This window comes from Pleurodeles waltl, chromosome 4_1, assembly GCF_031143425.1.
Source record: "Pleurodeles waltl isolate 20211129_DDA chromosome 4_1, aPleWal1.hap1.20221129, whole genome shotgun sequence".
In the NCBI taxonomy this organism is placed as follows: Eukaryota; Metazoa; Chordata; class Amphibia; order Caudata; family Salamandridae; genus Pleurodeles; species Pleurodeles waltl.
The window spans coordinates 47,231,679-47,251,916 of NC_090442.1; the positions used below are offsets into that span (position 1 = coordinate 47,231,679).

Here is a 20,238-nt window from a genome sequence, read left to right on the forward strand (position 1 = left end):
CAGCTGTTTGGAGCACAGGTACAGCAGATATCCATTGCAAGGAAGATGGAGCTATGGCAGAGAATCGTGGACAGGGTGAACTCCGTGGGACAGCATCCAAGAAAAAGGGACGACATCAGGAAGTGGTGGAACGACCCACGGGGAAAGGTACGTTCCGTGGCAGCAAGGCACCAGCTTGCCATAAAGAGGACTGGCGGTGGACCCCCACCTTCTTCCCCACAGCTCACAGCATGGGAGGAGCAAGTCTTGACATTACTGCATCCAGAGGGACTCACTGGAGTAGCTGGAGGACTGGACACTGGTAAGTCAACATTTACCCCCATACCTGCATGCCATCTCACACCCTCACCCTCACTCCCATCACTCCACTCCATCTCACACACTGCACCAACGCAGATGACTAACCCCATTGCCAAGCCCTGCATGCCATTTCAATGCATGGACAGCCTCCCAGCCCTGCATGGACACCCATCACCAAAACATGCACAGCATAGGGGTACTAAAAATCCCACAATACATCAACATACACATTCAAAGGTGGCAGAGCAACAGCAACAATAGAGGGGAAGATAGGGATATACAATATGTCACAGGCATGAAGAATACATCACTTACATCCCCACAGGTGCCCCAGCTAATCTCAGCGGAGAGGAGGTGCCACGACTATCCAGTCCCCCAACAGAAGATGCACCCACTGATGACAGTAGCTCTAGACTTCAGGATCTCGATCAACAACCTGGCCCATCAGGGACCACTGGTCAGTTGGTCACCCCAGCCCACACACAGTCCACCACAGAGCCTCCCCCATCAGTATCCAACACCACAGCACCCACCCACCCACACCTCCGTCCCCAGGACACGTCAATCAGCAGTGTTGCCACCTGTACAGGGACCCCAGTCCACACCTCGCCCTCAAGACAATCAGGGACTTCACTGATCAGAATTAGCTTTCACTACAGAAAAGGCTCTAAACCCCTGTCATAAGAGGCCCATGTCACAAGAGACCCCTTTTGTAACAGATCCATATCATAAGAGACCATGTCACAACACAGCCATGTCACAAGAGACCCCTTTCATATGACACCCATATCACAAGAGGCCCCTTTTGTAACAGACTAATATCATAAGAGGCCATGTCACGAGACAGCCAAGTCACAAGAGACCCCTTTCATAATACACCCATGTCACAAGAGACCTCTGTAATAAGAGACTCTTTTCATAAGAGACCATGTCACAAGAGGCTCATGTCATAAGACACCCTGGAATTAATTATAAAACACAGTGCACTCACTGGGTCGCAGTATGCACTCCAGTGAAGGAGCTTTAGTGTTCTGGCATAAAATAGGACCCAGTGCAACCTGCCCAAGTGCCACCAAAGAAAGGCGTTTGCCTGGTGTTCTGGCCAAAGGACACACCCCTCGTAAAAGGACTGGGCTGGTGCCCCACCTCTGCATCCTGTGGTTTGTGCTAGCAACAGGCACTGTCTACCTGCTGGATACAAGGAGTAGAACAGTTAAACCCAAAAGGTTGCCATAGGGTTGTGGCTACCTGGAAGAAGAAATGAACTCCTGATAATTGGTTGCTGTCAATGTTTTGGCATGAACAATGAATTAGATTGGACATTTGGAGCATGCCAACTGCCTCCTGGGACTGGATATATGGACGCCCTTGTTGTCTATCCGGTGTTGACATATTTAACTGGACCGGACACAGAATCCCTGACAGTCTTTATGGGACAAAATCCCGAAGACTGAGAAGGAGGCAGGCTGCCTTGTGTGCTTAAAACCAGTCTTGCACCACTAAACACCAGAGCCTGAGACCCCATGCTGCACTGAGGTGCATTACACTAAGTGACACCGAGACAGGATGCTGTGTTCTACGCCCTCGTCCATCTCTCACGCGAACATCACACTGACCAAGTACTGCAGGCATAAGGTGCCCTGTGAGGTAGCATGTCACCACTGTGTGCTCCTGCATCCTTTAGGCTACACTCGTTACTTCGGCATGACACTCGTTCCTTCGGGATAGAGACAATGTCACCCTGCGAAAGGCACCCTGTGATGTCTCCAGCGCTAGCCCCTGCTTCATTCAGGATAGAAACAGCATGCCACCCTCTGATGTCACCAGTGTGAGCCCCTGCATCCTTCAGGATAGAAACAGCATGCCACCCTCTGATGTCACCAGTGTGAGCCCCTGCATCCTTCAGGATAGAAACAGCATGCCACCCTCTGACGTCACCAGTGTGAGCCCCTGCATTCTTACAATACCTCAGCCTGCGAGAGGCACCCTGTGACATCCACAGCACTAGTCCCTGCATCCTTCAGGATAGAGAACAGCAGGTCACCCTGAGAGAGGTACCCTGTGACATCACCAGTATGACCCCCTGCATCCTACAGATAAAGAACAGCAGGTCACCTGCAAGAGGCACCCTAACATGTCTCCAGTGTGAGCCCCTGCAGCCTTCAGAATAGAGACAGCATGTCACTCTCTGCCGTCACCAGTGTGAGCCCTTGCATTCTTGAGGAAAGAGACAATATGTCATCCTGTGAAAGGCACCCTATGACGTCACCAGTGTAAGTCCCTTCATCTTTCAGATAGAGACACCATGTCACCTGTGCGAGGCATCCGGTGGTCCATCACTACTGTCAGCCCCTGTGACCGGTCTCGCAGCTTACCTTAGAACTGGCAACAACAAACTGATAATCAGAGACTGACTTACCACCACACCCAGGGTCATCACATCCCTCCCTTTGCAAACATGACATTCTGGTGCACGTGCGCGCGCACACACACACACACACACACATGCACGCGCACACACACACCTGCCATTTCAGAGACTAGTAAAAGCTATGAATATTCCTCTGCCTTTGAGGTGACTCCACACTCTGCCTGAATCACAACTAGACATGTACCGAGCAAACACTGATGTGAAAATAACTATTGTATATTCAGTGAATGAGAGCCAAGCTGCGTTGTGCCTCCTTGCTTGTGCGTCAGCCACTATAATGCCATTTAATGCCAGTCCTGCCACATGTTGTACACACCTTCCAACCAATCTACCTTAGGTCACTATTGCAAACAGTGGCTCTGGCTGTAACCTCAGGTGCGACAGATCACATCCTTTTAATATCTTGAGATGTGGCTTCAGTTTCTTGGAGAACAAAGTAATTTAGGAGCTGATCAACATGTTTACGAACATGTTGCTCAGCTGGCCCACTGAACTAAATATCTAGCCACATTGGTAATCATGCTTTTGCTCACTTGCCAATGTTCTTCCTCACATAAGACTATAGCCTTTCTTCAGCACCTATTAACATTGTGCTGGAGCACACCCCTACATCCACTCATTCCCCCACAGTACACACCCACTGTGCTATGTGCTGCCAGATTTTTTCTACTTTCTGCCTTCTAATAACTACAGCTCAAACAAATAAATATCACACAAATGTCTGCAGAGCAGGGTCACCGCCAATAACAATTATGAAGAGGAGGAGAACCAATCATCAGGAGAGGGAAGAAATTGAAAACGTAATGAATAAGTTACCAAATATATCAGACATTACAATGTTATAAAACACAGGGGGAGACAGGACAAAGCTTGAATGTATCTCTTACCCTGGCAGCTCCACACCCATCAGTAACATCCTTCTAAATGACTATAGCTCTTTTCTGGCAAATCATGTGCACACCAACATTTTGCTGTAAATCAAAACCTTCAGCAAGCGGGTACTCCAAAGACCTTGATAGCAACAAGTAGTTCATAAGCAGAAAGGAAAGAGAATTAAAGAGAATTAAAAAGGAAAAAAGAACCCCGAATGACCTCACCCTTCTGAAATGTTGGTGTCTAAACAATGAAGGAATTTCCTAATGACTGTGGTATTAAACACATAACTACTACTATATATATGACCCCCAGACTAACGGGCTGGCTGAGAGATTTAAGCATGTAAATAAAGATAGTATTGTGCGGGATCTGACAAAAGGGTAAGACTGGAAAAAAACATCAAGGAGCGAGAATTTGGTTGTACGCCATTACTCCTCACATTATCACAAAAGTTAGTCCATCTAGGTTGCTGAAGGGAAAGGAACATTCTTCTAGGATAGGCCTTTGGTCGTTCAAAAAAGATTAATACAGAAATGAGGAACTGAGTATTATTGTGAGAGGGGGCTGCTGGTCATATTGAACAAGGTATGATAAGACTCAGACAAGTCAATAAAAAGAATGTGTGTACAAAAGATATCACGGGTGGTCACATGCAGATTTTTTATACACATCTTTTTATTGATTTTAGTGGATTAGGCATATAACAACCACAAAAGGTCACGTGAAAGCATCTGTTGATAGTATTGACAGCAGTTACATCAAGCATCAAACCCAATCAACCCTTAGAAAAGATCAAGAAAATAAACAATGTAGCTCAAAAAAAAGAGTTGCATTGGTAAACATCTTACAGAGAGTCGGAGTCCAGAGGCCCCAGATCTTCAGGTATTTTTTGGCACAGCAATGATATTTATGTATTTCTCTTTTGACTTGTCAGCAGAAGTCCATTCCCCTGACCAACGTGGATGTGGAGGGAGGGACCTGGGACCTCTCCAGTTGGCAGTGTCTTTCCTGGAAATCGAGTAGCCTATACACATCCTTTCGTATCCATGGTTAGCCCAGCCTTCCATGATCCCCAGGAGCGCCACCTTGGGGTTCAGCTCTGCAGATGTTTGTAACAACTGTGTAATTGTGGCATGAATCGAGGTCCAGCAGTTCAGGATGGCGGGTCAGGACCATATAATGTGAGAGAAGAACCTGTTGGGCTCTCCACAGGGAATGCAGCATAGCGAGCTTGATCGGCCCATTCTACATAGCCTGTCAGTACTAATACACTCAGTGAAAGTAATGGAATTGTTCAAATCTAAGATTAGAGAGGATAGCAATGATTTCTGAGGCCACTTTTGCCTTTTCATCAAGCTCCCCCATATGAACTGCCCAACTCATTTGGGCTTTGAGAGGGGGTATGGGGCACTGATTAGAAGGGACCTATAGAGACAGGAGATCCCCTGTCGACCAAATGCCCCATAGCCAGTTTTACCTCCAGTTGGTTAAATTCGGGGACTCACTCCAGTGCCTCACCAAGGGCATGACGCACCTGGAGGTAGTCCAAGATCTGTGAGTTATGGAGGTTGTATTTGGCTTTGAGGTGTTCAAAAGAGACAAAGTAGTCTTCATCCCACAGGCCGCTCAGTGTTGACATCCCTATGAGGACCCATCCGCGAAAGCCCTTCAGTCGAACCTCCTGTCCTAACCACGTCCCCTCCCGCAAAGGAATCAGAGCCATCGGTCTCCCAATCATTTAATGTGTGTTAGGGCTGCTCACCAGCAATGCAAAGGGATCTTGGAGACCTATCAAGGAAGGTGGGGAGGCAGTTCCTATAAGTAGAAGATGAATACCCCACTGCCTTAGGATGGCCAACTCCAGGTGGCAAGAGGAATCTTGGCGGTCTCAAAATATCCAATCTCCCATGGACACCATTTGGGTGGCCAGGAAAGTGAAGGTTTGGCATGGCTAGTCCCCCCCCCACTTTTGAATTGGGGTGCTGCGCATTTAGCATAGGATACTATGGATGCCTTGTCTGTCCAGTAAATCCTTGTTGAAGCCGACTGCAAATGCAGGAAGAATGGGATGAGAAGAGAGTATGTCTGGGTAATTCTGTAGCATATATAGAAACTTGGAAAGGATTGGCAACTTACACAGAGTAACTCGTCCATGGAGATTCAAGGAAAGGGCAGCCCAAGAGTCTAGATAAACCTGCATGCGTTTCGAAAGAAAAGCCATGTTTAGCTCCCAGGCAGTCTGTGGGTCATGAGCAATAGTGATGCCCAGATATCTAAACAGCCCCTATTTGACTCACAGTCTGGCATCTGGAAAAGGTGAGGGGATAAGTTCCCTTATGTGTACGTATCAGGACTTCTCTCAGTTGACCCGTAGCCCTGCGGCATCACCATCAATGTCCAGCATCTGAGGATGGCAAAACTCACTTTCATGCGCCAACTTGCCATCCTGGAGCCACACTTGAGAAACAAAAAGTCAGCCATGAGGTAACGCGTAGTTGCCAAAATTTCACCATTTCCGCCAGTAGAACAGAATAATTTGCACACCCCTACTTAGAAAATTGTAAAAAAATCCAATCAATGCCATTGTAACCAAGAAGCACATTTCAAGATGGCCATCAAGTGGGTGGCATCTAGCCCCAAATTTTAGCACTCTACCCCAGAACAGCACAAGGTGTGGGCAGCATCCCATGCTCATTTAGGGATTTGAGTGTGCAGCCAAAGATCTAAGATAACTCTGTTTTTTTTAATAAAGAGGCGGGAACAGTGCAAAAAGCAGGGAAGGAGCTACAGAGATATAAGTATCCCCTTGTGCACTACTGTGCAGTGCCGCATGAAAGCAGTGGGAAAAAAACACGATGCAATCAAAACAAGGTGAGACTAAACCACAACAACAGGGATGAAAGCTATTCAGTCAGGAGGAAGGGAAAAAAAGGCAAGCCATCCAATCATGTGCAAGTCGCTGACCCAAACCCACCTGTATGGGAAAAAATAGATCTGGCCACAAGATGGCTAAAGCTGTTTGCAGACGATATCTAAACATATTAGCCAATGTACACTTTTTGTTAATCTGCAAGGGCCATGGAACCAGCCATGTTGCACCTCTACATCAGGGTTTAGAAGAGAGAGTTGGCATTAGATTTTCTTGGCAGTGTTTTACCTGAGAACTACATCAGTGTTATTGATGAATCCCAGTGAGTTGGCATTGGGTGAAAGTTGGTATTCAAATTCATCTAAGTTCATGTTGTGGAGACAGGTAGCTTGTTGTTCTTGGTGAATGACAAGAATTCTGTTTTGGGATTAGGGTTTGGTGGGGTTAAGCTTCAAGTAAGTGCTGAACATCCAGGGTGGATGTGGTGCAGTCAGTGCTGTAGGCATTGGATGTCTCTGACATAGAAGAATGTCAAATATAGTTGTGTGTTAGGATGTTGGTGAGTGTTGATGCTGTTGGGACTAAGTAGAGATAAGAGGCTGAGAAGATGGAACCATGGGGGGCTCTGAAGGTGACCGGCAGCTTAAGGGACCCAAAGGTGGCTAGGTGAATAAACCAACGTGTAGTAGGAGAAGCAGTTAAAGATTTTGCCAGTGAATATCATTTAATACTCCAGGGTGGGATGGTTAACAGTGTTGAGGTCAGCGGAGAAGTGCAGTAATATCAGGCAAAAGGGGTAATCTTTACCTTTGGGCATGATGGGGTTGTCTGGATTATTGGTTGGGTGTTTCCCTCCTTGATGGGATCCCCTGCATGACTATAGATAGAACACCCCTATAGGCACTATGTTTTTTTTTTTTTGTATTCCCACCTCAACCCACGTGATCATCAGGGGTGTGTGCAGAGGCCTTTCCATGATACAGAGCAGGGCTTTCAGCTTAAGAGGGCACGCCATGTGCAATTTCCTATTTACACAGTGTGACTACTGTCATCCCACCAGGCTGTACAGGACTGACATTGGTGACAGCAAAGTGATTATAATTGCAGGACACAGCTTTTTTCCTTGTTGTCTGCTTGTGAAAGCGAGTGACCGTCCTCTCCTGCTTTTTCAACTTGTTCTGCCTGACCCTCTAACCAGGTTCTTTGCATATCCATGCAGAGAGTGAATGTTGTGCGTGCACATGTTACTTGTGTGCAGATGTTGCATGTGGACGCGCTTCTTGTGTTTGGAGGATGGCTTGGATACACCTAAAAATGTATCAGAGGCCAGGAGAAAGCTTCTCCAGCTTCACGAGACAAACAGGATCCAGTTCAATTGCATTAATATCCTCCTCCATTGCAGAGGTGTGGACTGAATCCTCCTCTAGCCATTTCTATCACATGGCTGTTCTCGTAAGTCCTTTATTCCCTTGGCTGCTGAATGTGAGCAGATCAGTGCCAGAAGAGGCAAGGACGCAACGTTCACCGAACAAATTCACTCACTTCCACAAGACAACTTCAGGCTACATGTAAGGACCTCCTTCCAATATCAAATCCCTCTCAAACCCCCACGGCCACAAACAGATGGCAAAATGAACCCTGGGGTTCAAACCATTAGATAGTCTTCAGAAATGAAGAACAGATTCTTGACTTTGGGAGTTAATTTCCAGGCATCCATCTACCACGATGAGTAAACACAAAAGTAGCGCTAACTAAACTCATCCTCAACTATTCAAGATAGAGAAAGTCCTAAATAGACAACTGGCTTCAGAGTCTACTATAACACTTTGGGCCAGATGTATGAAAAATGTTTGCACTCGCAAACAGTGCAAATCCCAAAATTCGGCCGTTTGCGAGTGCAAAAAAGTGGTCTGCGATGCATGAAAGGCATTCGCAGACCACAAATAAGAAATCGCAAAAATGTCGATTTCTTGCGTTGCGACCTGGTTTTGCGAGTCGCAATTTGCATTTTGCAAAATCCACATCGTAAGGAGTTGCTGCAAAAAATTGCAAATTGCGATTTTTCGCAGAATGGCATTTTGCACATGCAAAATACCATGAAAAGAAACCAGGTGGTAACCTGGTGCAAAATTTAAAAATGCATTTAAAATGCATTTTTAAATTGAACATGTAAAGCACACATGCCCTTTTGGCATTTGTGCACCTTACATGTCCCCCAAAACATTGTTGGGGTGCAGCAGAGGGGGCCTTAAGCCCCCAGCACCCTGGGCTTTTGCATTCCCAAAATTGCAATTTCTGGTTCAGAAATCGCTATTTTGGAAATGCAAAAAAATCACACATATGGGCCAACAGGCCCATAGCTGCGAATGGGGCCGGTATCGCAATTTGCGATTCGGTAATAGCATTTGCGATTTTTAAGAAATCGCTATTACCGAATTGCAAATGTGATACATGGCACTTTGCGAGTCGGAAATAGCGATTTCTTAAAAATCGCTATTTCCGACTCACAAAGGGCTGTGATGATACATCTGGCCCTTTATCTTTTGAGAGGAGTGGTGTTGATAGAGTGCATTAACTATGACCAGAAAGGAGCAGATACAAGAAGGCTACAATACAAGATCCAATTACTGACAGATAAGCTTAAAATATACTGACAATATGAAATAATTTAATTAACTATAAAGTATTTAACCCAGTGCCTAATTTGAGCCTGTGGTTTCCAGTGCTGGGCATCGGCACTTGTTTTTCTGCCTCAAGCATTTACTGCGAGCAAAAGACACATATGGGAAAGACCGAGGAAGAGAGAAAACAAAATCTGTCACAAAGGGAGAAAGCAGAAAGCTGCAAGAGTGAGCTGAAGGGACAGTGAGTGGCTGTAAATGAATTAAAGGGGCCGAAGATGAATTCAGGATTACCCTGCCTTAGTATTCTGTGCTCGCACATTTAACTGCAGCAGCCGCATGTTTCAGAAGAGAGCTTTGGGCACTGGCACATTTTTATTTACAAATTAAGCACTGATTTAAACCCTCCTATGTCAACCTAGGCAGACTCCTTACCACACATGAGTGACTTCTACCGCTTTGATACCTCTTTACAACTCCTCCTGTAAATGTGACCAAATAGATTCTCCTTGGCCCTTTTTGCACAGTTTTTGACCAACTTACCAGCTTTAGCAGGAGAAACAGACAGCCTGTACCCCATGTATTTTCCACGACATCCCTGGAGATAGTTTGTATTGGGTAACAATCAAATCGTACACGGGATCAAGAATACATTTTATAGGAGTGTGGGTTACTGGAACACCTTTACCCAAAGGAGGAAGATACACCAGAAATCCAAATTACATTATAATAGGCTTTATTAATGTACAAAAGCCCAGTTTTAGTGCAGACTACATAAAGAATTCTGAACTGTTATGGTGAATAAAATAAAGGCAATACATGTAAATAACGAATAATATTGGTAATTTATATCATAACAGATTCAAATCTTTAGATGAAATCTCTCTGTCGGTAGCTTCAGGTAATGTCCACATTAACACCAACATTTGTTGAAAAATAGGAGCTTCCCAAATGGAAACATTCATACCTGCTTATATATTGTTATCCTGAAGCCTGTCCTGAGCCAAGGCCAAACTTCTATATTTTATTGATATTCTTACGAAAAGAAGATGGCGAGTGCCAGAGTGTGGCAGGACACAGATTGTTTGTAACAGATCCTTCCTCTGCCGTGCCTGAGGCTTCACTCTCCAGAAAGGCTCCTGTATGGACTTGATATATTATTTCTCATTATTCTGAGAATAAATGAGCTGTGTGGTGTGTGAATAGAAAGGTGTGGATTCCCTTGCACATCTGGCTACAACTAATGCCTTTCTCCCTGAATATCCCACTATATGAACATATATCAAATTAAATACTGATACACTATAGTCTGTAGGAATACAGCATCATACTGTGAATACATGTCAACAGAATGGCAAGCAGCAAATTATTACAAGCAAATTAATAAATGTGCATTGTAGGGGGCTCAGAAACAAGGCACGACATACAAGGACATAGGGGCTCGTTACTCCGCCATGACCCCAAGGCTGTCTGGTACTGTGAAACTATAAAGATTACATAAATTCTAACGGATAAGCGAGATAATCTGTGGTATCTGCTGGTTTTACAGTCTTCAGTTAGCAGTTGACAGGCAGAAACTAGTATAAGAGACTCTATCCAAAACCTACCCAATGTGTACATTTTATTTATACGCAGCGGTTTACTTGTCACTCATGGTCAACATGAAATTCCGCTAGATTTATGCAACCTCCAACCGGCATCTGTCTCTTGGTCCAGTTTCTCAAGTTGTTGCAATTCTTGTTCTGCTGCTTCCACCTTGGATTGAATGAAGGTCTGTTGTGTCTTCTGTTCTGGGGACTGCTTGCCCATGTCTGATGGTGGGAAGTGGAGTTTTGCCTCTGTTTTACATACTGTAGTGCCTTCTGTACATCTGGGGTTTTTGATAGTGACATATACATCTTTAGGACCATTACATGAGGACCTGTAGGTACAGTTTACTTCAAGGAAGCCCATGTTACCCACTGCTCACTGAATGTATCTGGGAATAACATGGTTCTTTTTCACTAATTGACAGATATGTAAGTCTTGTTTTGACATTAGGTTGATTTATTTTAAGCTGTGGCCAGTCTGTGATTTCAAATCTACATTGTGCCACAGGTCTGCTGAGTTTATTTGTTGACTGTCTTGTGTTAGGTGCTGTGAGAGAACTGTTCACAATAACGTTTACTCTTCCGTATCCTTTTATGATCTTTGCTGTCATAGCTGTAAGTATACGCACTGAACGTTGGTATATCACACAGTTTTTGTATGTTCCTCTATGTTGAATTACATTGCTTTTAAATATCTGCAGTGTTTCTGGCACTCAGAGCACTGGCAAGGCTTTTCCCCAGTGTGGATCTTCTTACGTGCCTTGGGAAAGTTTTTCTGACTGAAGCTTTTCGTACATTCAGAGCACGAATAAGGATATCCCCAGTGTTGGGTCTCTCATGGTCTTATTTAGGGCTGACATTTTTCTGGTAATCAAAGCACTGATAAGGTTTTTCCCCAGTGTGGCCAGGATACAAGTCAAACAGTGCGATATCCCCGGGCAGGATACCTCTCCACCCGATCGTGCCGGCCTGTCGTTCGTGTTTGAACGAACACCAGAACTTTTCGTTTTACCAGGAGTTAAAATCACACGAGGCTTTGACCGCAATAGCAGCAAAGCATCTGTCTCTGTACTAACATTTTTTGGCAACGTAGGAACACCTAGTGCTCCCCCGACAGGGCACCTTTCCCCCTTCCCATCCTCACAACACCCCACCCTCCACCCCTACCCAGCATCTTCCCCAACTCACGTTTACGACCTGCCTTAAATCCTCTGAACAGGGAAAACTGTGGATTCGAACCAGTGAGACCAGGTCCGTACAATTTTTCCACATTCAGTGGGGATAAGAGGGGATTAACTTGTAATTGCACGGTGTGCAGATTTTGAACCCCGCCAGTACAGTGCGACTCGTAATGAAGGCCTGTGTTTCCTCTTATGGTGAGTGAGACTAGCTCTAAAGGTGAACCTTATCTGGCATTCTGAGCATTGATAGGGTTTTTCTCCAGTGTGTGTCCTCTTATGTAGATTAAGGCTAGCTCTTAAATTGAACCTTTTCTGGCACACAGAGCACTGATAAGGTTTTTCTCCAGTGTGTGTCCTCTCGTGGGCAATGAGGTTGGGTTTTTGATTGAAGGGCTTCTGGCATACGGAGCAATGAAAGGGCGTTTCCCCAGTGTGAGTTCTCTCATGTTGGATGAGAATAGCTTTAATACGGAAACTTTTTTCGCATGCTGAACACTTATAAGGTTTCACACCAGTGTGGATCCGCTCATGTTGAATAAGATTGGACTCATGACTGAAGCTTTTCTCGCATCCGGAGCACTGATAAGGTTTTTCCCCGGTGTGGATCCTCTCGTGCTTACTGAGACTGAATTTAAGCTTAAAGCTTTTCTCACACTGGGAGCACTGATAGGGTTTCTCCTCCGAATGGGTTATGGCATGTCTAAGAAGATTGCATTTAAGACTGAAGCTTCTCTGGCATTCCGAGCACGTATAAGGTTTTTCCCCAGTGTGGGTTTTCTTGTGCTGAGTAAGGTTATATTTCGAACTGAATCCGTTCTTACATTCAGTGCACGTATAAGACTTCTTCCTAGGGACAGTGTCTCCAAGTTGTTTTTTGTCCTGCCCAGAAGCCATTGCAAGAATGAGCCTGATTTCTGTATTAGGATTGTTCAAATCAGGTTCAGCATTAGTCTCTAAAATAAAATAAGCTACCAGCGCTTTTATTACCATTTACAGTTGTATTCCTTCTGCGACAGAAGCTGTTCTTACATGTATTTATTTGGGATTTTATAAGACAATGACAAGCCTTTAACTCGGGTCTAGTAGGCAGACTTTAGGTTCATTTTTACATCCATGAAGCAGGAGAATGTTACGTTATGGCAGGATTATATTATTCCTTATTCAGCAGAAGAATTTTCTTTCATATTTAGCATGGACTGGTTGCGTAAGACCCCAGCAAGAATGTCAAAGCTGTAAATTACATGGATCTACCCCCAGCATGTAGCTGGTGGTGTAAATCGTTTACATCCTAGATGGTGATCCAGTGTCTCTCCTATGCTGGGATCTGCGAAAGACCGCTTACAATGAAATTCTTGTATACAACATGTGTCCTTTCTTCTTCAATCAGATGAGACTTCAGAATGAAGCTTGTTCTCACATACAGAGGTGACGGATTTTCCCAGGATACGTTTTCACACACTGTACAGTTTAGCTCAGGGGTAGCTGCTCCTTACCAAGCAACAGACTTAAATTCACAACAGAGGCTATTGTTGTTTGCAGTGCAGGGATGTTGTTTTTGCCAATCTGTATTTGTAAATAAATGTTAAAATGCCCGCCTCAAGTGAAAGTACTCCTCCAATTAGGACTTTCATTCTGCTTTCTGTTTCACCTTTCAAAGGACTCTTAACCCCAACAACTCAATCCTGTTACATGTTCTGGTTATTTTACTGCGGAGGTGTGTCGAGGTGTAATTTCTTTCTCCATTCCCAGTTCCACACCTCTCCAGCTCCTTTAAATTGCTTCCTTCTTGGAGCTCAGGGGCCTCTTCACTTCCACAAAATCACACCTTTGGTTGTGTTGATTTTTATTCCATGCCACTGAGCGGCATTTGGCTTCTTCTGTCCATGCTTCAGAAATCTGCAAAATTAAAATCAAAGGCTGTTAATAAATGTAAACTGGCGCAAGCATATCATTTTAATAGCAGATTCAATGCTGACTGCTTGAGAAGTGAGGGGGGAATAAAACTCCGAGTAGCTTGCTGGATGAATTTAAAAGGGTCGTGGGCATTGTATCACATATACCCTGAGACTACTGGAACATGGCTAGAGGATAACGTTGTGAGTTATGTCACAGCAGATACAAGCTACGCCTTCCTTGAGAAGCTGTGGCACAAACTCTTGGAAAGAATTATTCTGGGATGCTGGTAACTCGCTGCTTCAAACTCCACAACCTGCATATTTAGAGGTTCTGGTCTTGGCCACCAGCGTTCAGCTGTTCCATTCATTCAGATGGGAAGGTTGGCTCCAAACTAGAAGTGACAATGAGGGCACGTTGTACTCAACAAAGAGAAGGGCTCTTGTTGGACAAGCTGAGTGGTATTTTGCATTTCCCTGAGGGCTCCTTGCAAAAGAAAACAAACGGTGACCATGCAGCGCTGGTCAGTAAATAAGCCCTGCTCTTTTCCTATGGCGATACTGAGGGAGCCCTCACTGACATGGAAGCATGAGAGGATGGGAACCAATAATCATGGCTACCCAGTGTGAAACCCATGTTTGGGACCTGAGATGCTGAACTTTGCGAAACTCTTTCACTTACAGTGACACTAGAGAACGACCTGGGAACACTTTGGGCTTGATTCACAAACGGCACTTTGTGGTCTGTTTCGTAGTACTGAAAATGTATTACAAAACATACTATGAAGTGTAGGTTTCGCCTTGACTTGTAAACGCAGAGTTCTCCGCCTCAACTGCGCGGTCTCCACGCATGTAGGTAAAGATTCTAGTAGTACATGTGAGAAAGACACATAAAAGGCGCAGACGTATTACTAAAGAGGATGGAATTTGACAGGTGTAAAAGAGGTTTATGAAGGGGTTTAGGGAGGGGCGTCACGCACCCACACAAGAGTATGCTAAGTGCATTACTTTAGTGGTGGAGATATGTAACTTACACTTTTGTAGTTTCATAATCATCATAAAAAACTTTATTCATCTACTTAAAGTCATAAAAGCACACAATCAATACGTAAAAAGACATAATAATATAACAATCTCATATTAGATAAAAACAGATAAAAAAAAAAAAAAAAAGCAAAATAAAAAAAAACATGACCACCGCCTGTAACAAGGGACCACCGTTTGATCTGGGCAAATACTTCCTAATCCTGTGGGCCCCCATCAAAAAACCTGCGACATTAAAACAAATAAAATAGCTGCTTAACGTTTGCAAGTACAGCAGCGCGGGTTTGACCTGTTCAAATAAATGTTCCCTGAGCAAAGGCAAAATGTACTCATTCCGCAGAGCTCTATAGTACTCACAAAAGAAAACAAAGTGCACCGGGTCTTGTGGGCAGAAGTGATCACCAGGGCCTCTCTCTTCCACCCTATGTTCGCCCTGAGGAACCGCAAGTGACCAGTGTAAAAGATAAAATATAAAAGTCATCAATAATGAGGGATGCTGCAACAAGGGACCAGTAAACAGATAGGGATCTAGCAAGGGGGTGGTTCTTACCATAACATAAGAATGAAAAGTAAATTTAGAAGTTCTTGTGCCTCCGTTTCTGACTGCAACACCGAAATAAAATGCAGCCCTGTCCAAATCAGATCTCTCTCTGGTATAACAAGCAGGTACTCAAATAATTCAGCTTCCCAATTTCCGAGTGACATCCTTTATATATTTAAACTTAGGAATATGTAGAACCTTTCCTAATGTCAAGCAGTCCTTGACAATGGCCCGGTTAAGATCAAGCACTGGATTTCACCATACCCTAATCCCCCAAAGCAGAGGAGCAACAGCTAAGTGATCACAAATATATCCAAACCCCAGCTCCTCGTGCATGATGTACATCGGGACAGACTGTAGAACCATCAACAATTTCCTTAAGAATTTATTTCCCACTGTCTGAGTTTCCTTCATATTTAAAAAACCCCAGATGTCCCTACTGTAAGTCGTGATTGGCACACATTTGCCCTAACAGACCTTGATAAGGGCTCAAGTTGGTTTTGCACCCAGCTGCTTGGCAAAATCCAAGGTTGCTGCTGTCCCTCTTGAGAAGGCATTTATTTGTTGTCTCATTTGACGACCCCGTGACCCTTTCTCATTGAACAAAACAGGTATGAAAAGGTCAGGACACTAACCAATTCTTTACCCCTCCTTACCACCAAAAACATTTTTCTGGGGTTTCCTAGTTCTACAACCATAGTATGAGTTTTGGAGTAGTTGGTACTCAAATCAAGCGCACTCATGAAGGCCACAAACGAGACGACCAGCTGTTGCAAGCCCTTCCCGGTCCCAGCAATTAGTACTGCATCGTCCGCATAAAGAAGGGCGGGAACTAATTCTGAGTCCACCTTTGATAGGTCTTTACAATCCCACTGATTTAATAAATTACAAAAGAGGACACAATACAGCCTTGCCTAACCCGCTATTAAGATTCACAGATTCTGATAAGTGCTCCTCCTGGTCATATCTTATGCTGGGGGGAAGATCCTGGTGCAGGTCAGATAGAAAAAAAACACTACATTTCTCTCCACCCCAAAATCAATCAGCATCCCTCACAATTTTGCTCTATTTACACAATCAAACGCAGTGGTAAGGTCCATAAATGCCACATACAGCGAACACTTCCTTGACACTGTGTATTTCCTAACGATCAGTTGTAAGTTCAAACACTGATCCAGAGCACCTTTCCCGGCCACGAATCCCAGAAATCACAAGGTTTTGATCATCCCACTCCATTAACCTAGATAAAATAACTTTACCTGACCTTTTTGGGTCCGATCTTAACCCCCTCTTAAATACAGGAACGATAATGGCTTTAGACCAGGATTGCAGAACACCTTGGCTGCAAGCCGCATTACCTACACATATTAAGATTTTAGCCCAGATTTGAGGCTCTGCGTTAAACACATCAGCAGGCATCCCATCAGGAGCAGGGGCTTTCCCATTGGGAATTGTTACAATTGCTTCAAATACCTCCTCTTCACACAGTCCAAGTGTATAAGTCACTGGCCAACCACCCTGGTCCAAGAGCTGGGTGTCCTCCCCAAGTTTGTCATACATACTCTGAAAGTGCAATTAGGCAATCCATTAGGTCATTTCTACAATCCTTAAAGAAAGGTCTACTGAGCACATTCCAAAACTGCACACAGTCATTCAGTATACTAACCTGTAACAAATTCTCCCAGGCTCTTTTTTTAATCTCTGCTTTCCTGTCAACCAGAGTTTGTTTGTATATTTTTCTCCTCTTTGCAATCTCGATACCATCCGATGGGATCTTACTCAAAGCCCTCCTTAGGTCCCTATGGGCTCGTGAACATTTTCGATCAAACCACCTACACCCCTCTTTAACCCTCTTGCCCATGGTCCCACTAAGATCATTGGCCACCTGCCTACAAGCACGTTGAAACATAAATAAAACGTCCCCGGACAGATCCTGGCTTAAACAAATATTAAAATCAGAGGCATGCAATCTATAAAGATTGCTGATAACATTTTCAGGTATTATTTTATCCCACTTAGTACGGCGGCCTTGGTCCTTAAGTTGCAGCTCCTTCCCTCCACACCCCACTCCTGCTCTATCTGTGACCCCTACGTCCCAATCTAGCTCAAAGACAAAAGGGTTATGATCAATATACTGACTTTTCTTGACAGCAACATTTCTTATCCTATCATAAACATTACCAGAAGTTAAGATATTGTCAATTGTTGTTGGTACAGTCACTTCCTGTAAAGGAGGGAATAGGGACCTCCACACACTCGTTATTAAGACACTGCAAGTTACACTCACCTAGAATGACCTCAAGTAATTCCTCTTGTGAAGTGTGTTCAAAATGGGCAGACTCTAAGTGCTCAATACAATAGTCATCATAAATTACACAGCCCAAATGACATTTATGCGCAATAAAATCACCAAGAACGATCAATGATTATGGACTATAGTGCCCTTCACTATATAATTCAAGAAAATGTTTTAAGTCATCAAGATGTTCATTTGCATATATTTGCACAAAGGAATTATACAAATTAATAACTATGAGGTTAGGTGCTGTTTTAAAATCTAGCTTTACCACTAGCAGGTTCCCAGAACCTGTGTCGATTAAACTAGGGGAGCATGGGATGTTTAAAAAAAAACAGAGTAAGCAACCCCACAACATTATGGGTTCCAAGTGAACTACCAATACTGACTCTAGCCGCTTGAAAATAACCTCCTAGCTTCTTTTCCGGCCGCAAGGGAAGGCAGGATGTGGCCTCCTGCCACTAATGCTCCTGGGGGATGAGGTGCTGGTGTACAAACACAGTGTCCCGCGCAGCGGGCTAAAGAAAGTAGCTTTATGTGCGTCCAGGGGCAAGGGAAGGTGGGATGCGGCCTCTTGCCACGAATGCTCCTGGGAGATGTGTTCCTGCCTTCCCCGGGGCCCCGGCATACAAACACAGCGTCCCACGCAGCGGGGTTATGAAAGTAGCTTAATGCGCCTCTAGGTGCAAGGGAAGGCATGATGAGGCCTCCTGTCGCAAATGCTCCTGGGGTATGTGGTCCTGGGTGCCCCCGGGCTCCGGCGTACAAAAACACGGTGTGTAGTTTACACATGGAGTTTCTGAATACCGAAAGTAGTAAACTTCCTCAAAAGTGGTATAGCCATCAGACTCCTGAGAATGAACCAAGATATATGAACAGTACGCTGTCTGTCTGGTTCTGGTCTATTTGGCATATGGTTGAAAGAGCTGGTCTTGAATACCCCTACTGCCACCACCTGCCATTGTCAGACAGCCTCCGTCTCCCCACAACTTTGGATACAAAGGTGAGGAGTAGACTTCAGAGGGCTGGTCTGCTGAATCTAGGGCAGCTCCCTGTGAATGGTGTGTTCAGTAAGTTAGAGCAGATTGGGCAGGTAGACCCACCACACCTGTAACATTTTTTTACTTTAAGCACTTGTGACATAAGGCAGCATCTGCCTGGTCCAACGCTCCTCACAAACCCCATGTGCTCCCACCCCTCACCCAGCTCCTCCAGAGATCGGAATACCGAGGTTGGGCCTCTGCACTATATACAACGTGCACTATACACAACGTACACAGAAACATACACTACTACGGATCTTACGGCGCTGGAGAAGTGGAAGATGGACCTCACCCAAGACATCAATATGGAGACTTGGAAACATTGCTGTAGTCAAATTAAACCTGTCCCAATTAATTACAACCATATGCTACTGAATCTGAAATGTATTAATAAGGTTATATGGCACACCACAATATCTGCACAAGCGGGCCCAGAGCAGGTGACACAACGCCCCTGCTGCCTCCGTGACCCAGCTGGTTTGTAATACCTCGCGTGGAAATGCCAACCTGTACAACAGTACTGGACAGAGGTAGGTCACACTAGAGCAAGCATAGCAGCCACGAGCATTGAGTGCACCCCGCAGACTGTATTACTGGGATACACCAAACACGTCTAGAGTCCAACTAGATGATTGGTGGGAGGGCTGCTGCTGCTCGCCAACAAGCAACAAGCTTTCTGCTGGATGAAACCCTACCCCTGCCCTCGCTTCCATGATTGCCTACTGACTTAAAGACATCCCCCTATCACAGATACGTGCCTACAGTTATGCAGAGCTGCTGCGCCCCTAAGCCTGGGCTGGCAAACTGATAGTAACATGGCCTAGACAGACCTTGCAGTAGCTGTAGCATGCCTAACTTAGCATGACCTAGATGGACCATTATGGATCTAGACTCCACTAGAGTAAGAACTGCAGCGAGAGAAGTAGTGCCGAGACCCCAGAAGGCGGCACGGGTGCATTTAGGTCTGGGGGACAGGCGGGTCTCCTGGAGGAAGGCCACCTTAACCCCGTGACCATTGAGGTACATGAAGACCTGCCTCCCTTTCCTGAGGGTATTAAGGCCTCTAATGTCCCCTGTCATGCAGGAGAGTGTAATTGCTGTCCTCGTTAGTGTTTACAACCATAACACCAAGGAATACAATGGCATGTGTGATGGCACAAGGCTCTGGAGGACCACACAACACATTAAAGGTGCAGCTCCGCTAATCAAAAGAACAGCATAACAAGTGTCCCTACACCACACACAAAAAGTGTCCCTACACCACACACAAACGGCCAGAGAACCCTAAACGCCACAGAACAAACCAATAATACAAACACAGTGGTATACACCTTTTGGGGGGTGGGGTGACAACTCTCGGAGGAGCAAGGTTCTAATAAACGGTAAAGTCATAATTAATAGAAGGTCATCGAGTTATCTGTTGGAGAGAAAGGATGCTAATTACAAGAGGGCCATTAAACACCAGTGGAGATGGGGTGCACTAGGGTGCAGCGAGATCCTCGCGGTGGCAACCAACAGTACATCTGGGATACAAAGCACAGGTAGGTCGTGTGAG

The 20,238-nt window shown here is 44.9% G+C and overlaps 1 protein-coding gene across 2 annotated transcripts in view; it reads right to left on the minus strand.

Moving 5' to 3' along the window:
- Nucleotides 1–9,816: 9,816 nt before the first annotated feature.
- LOC138287366 (zinc finger protein 501-like) overlaps nt 9,817–20,238 on the minus strand; it is a 90,252-nt gene continuing 79,830 nt past the window's right edge. For both annotated transcript variants that reach the window (XM_069227741.1, XM_069227740.1), the window contains one exon: nt 9,817–13,763. In XM_069227741.1, the coding sequence (XP_069083842.1) occupies nt 11,979–12,857 (879 nt within the window). In that variant the 5' untranslated portion in view covers nt 12,858–13,763 and the 3' untranslated portion in view covers nt 9,817–11,978. The remainder of the gene's footprint in view (nt 13,764–20,238) is intronic.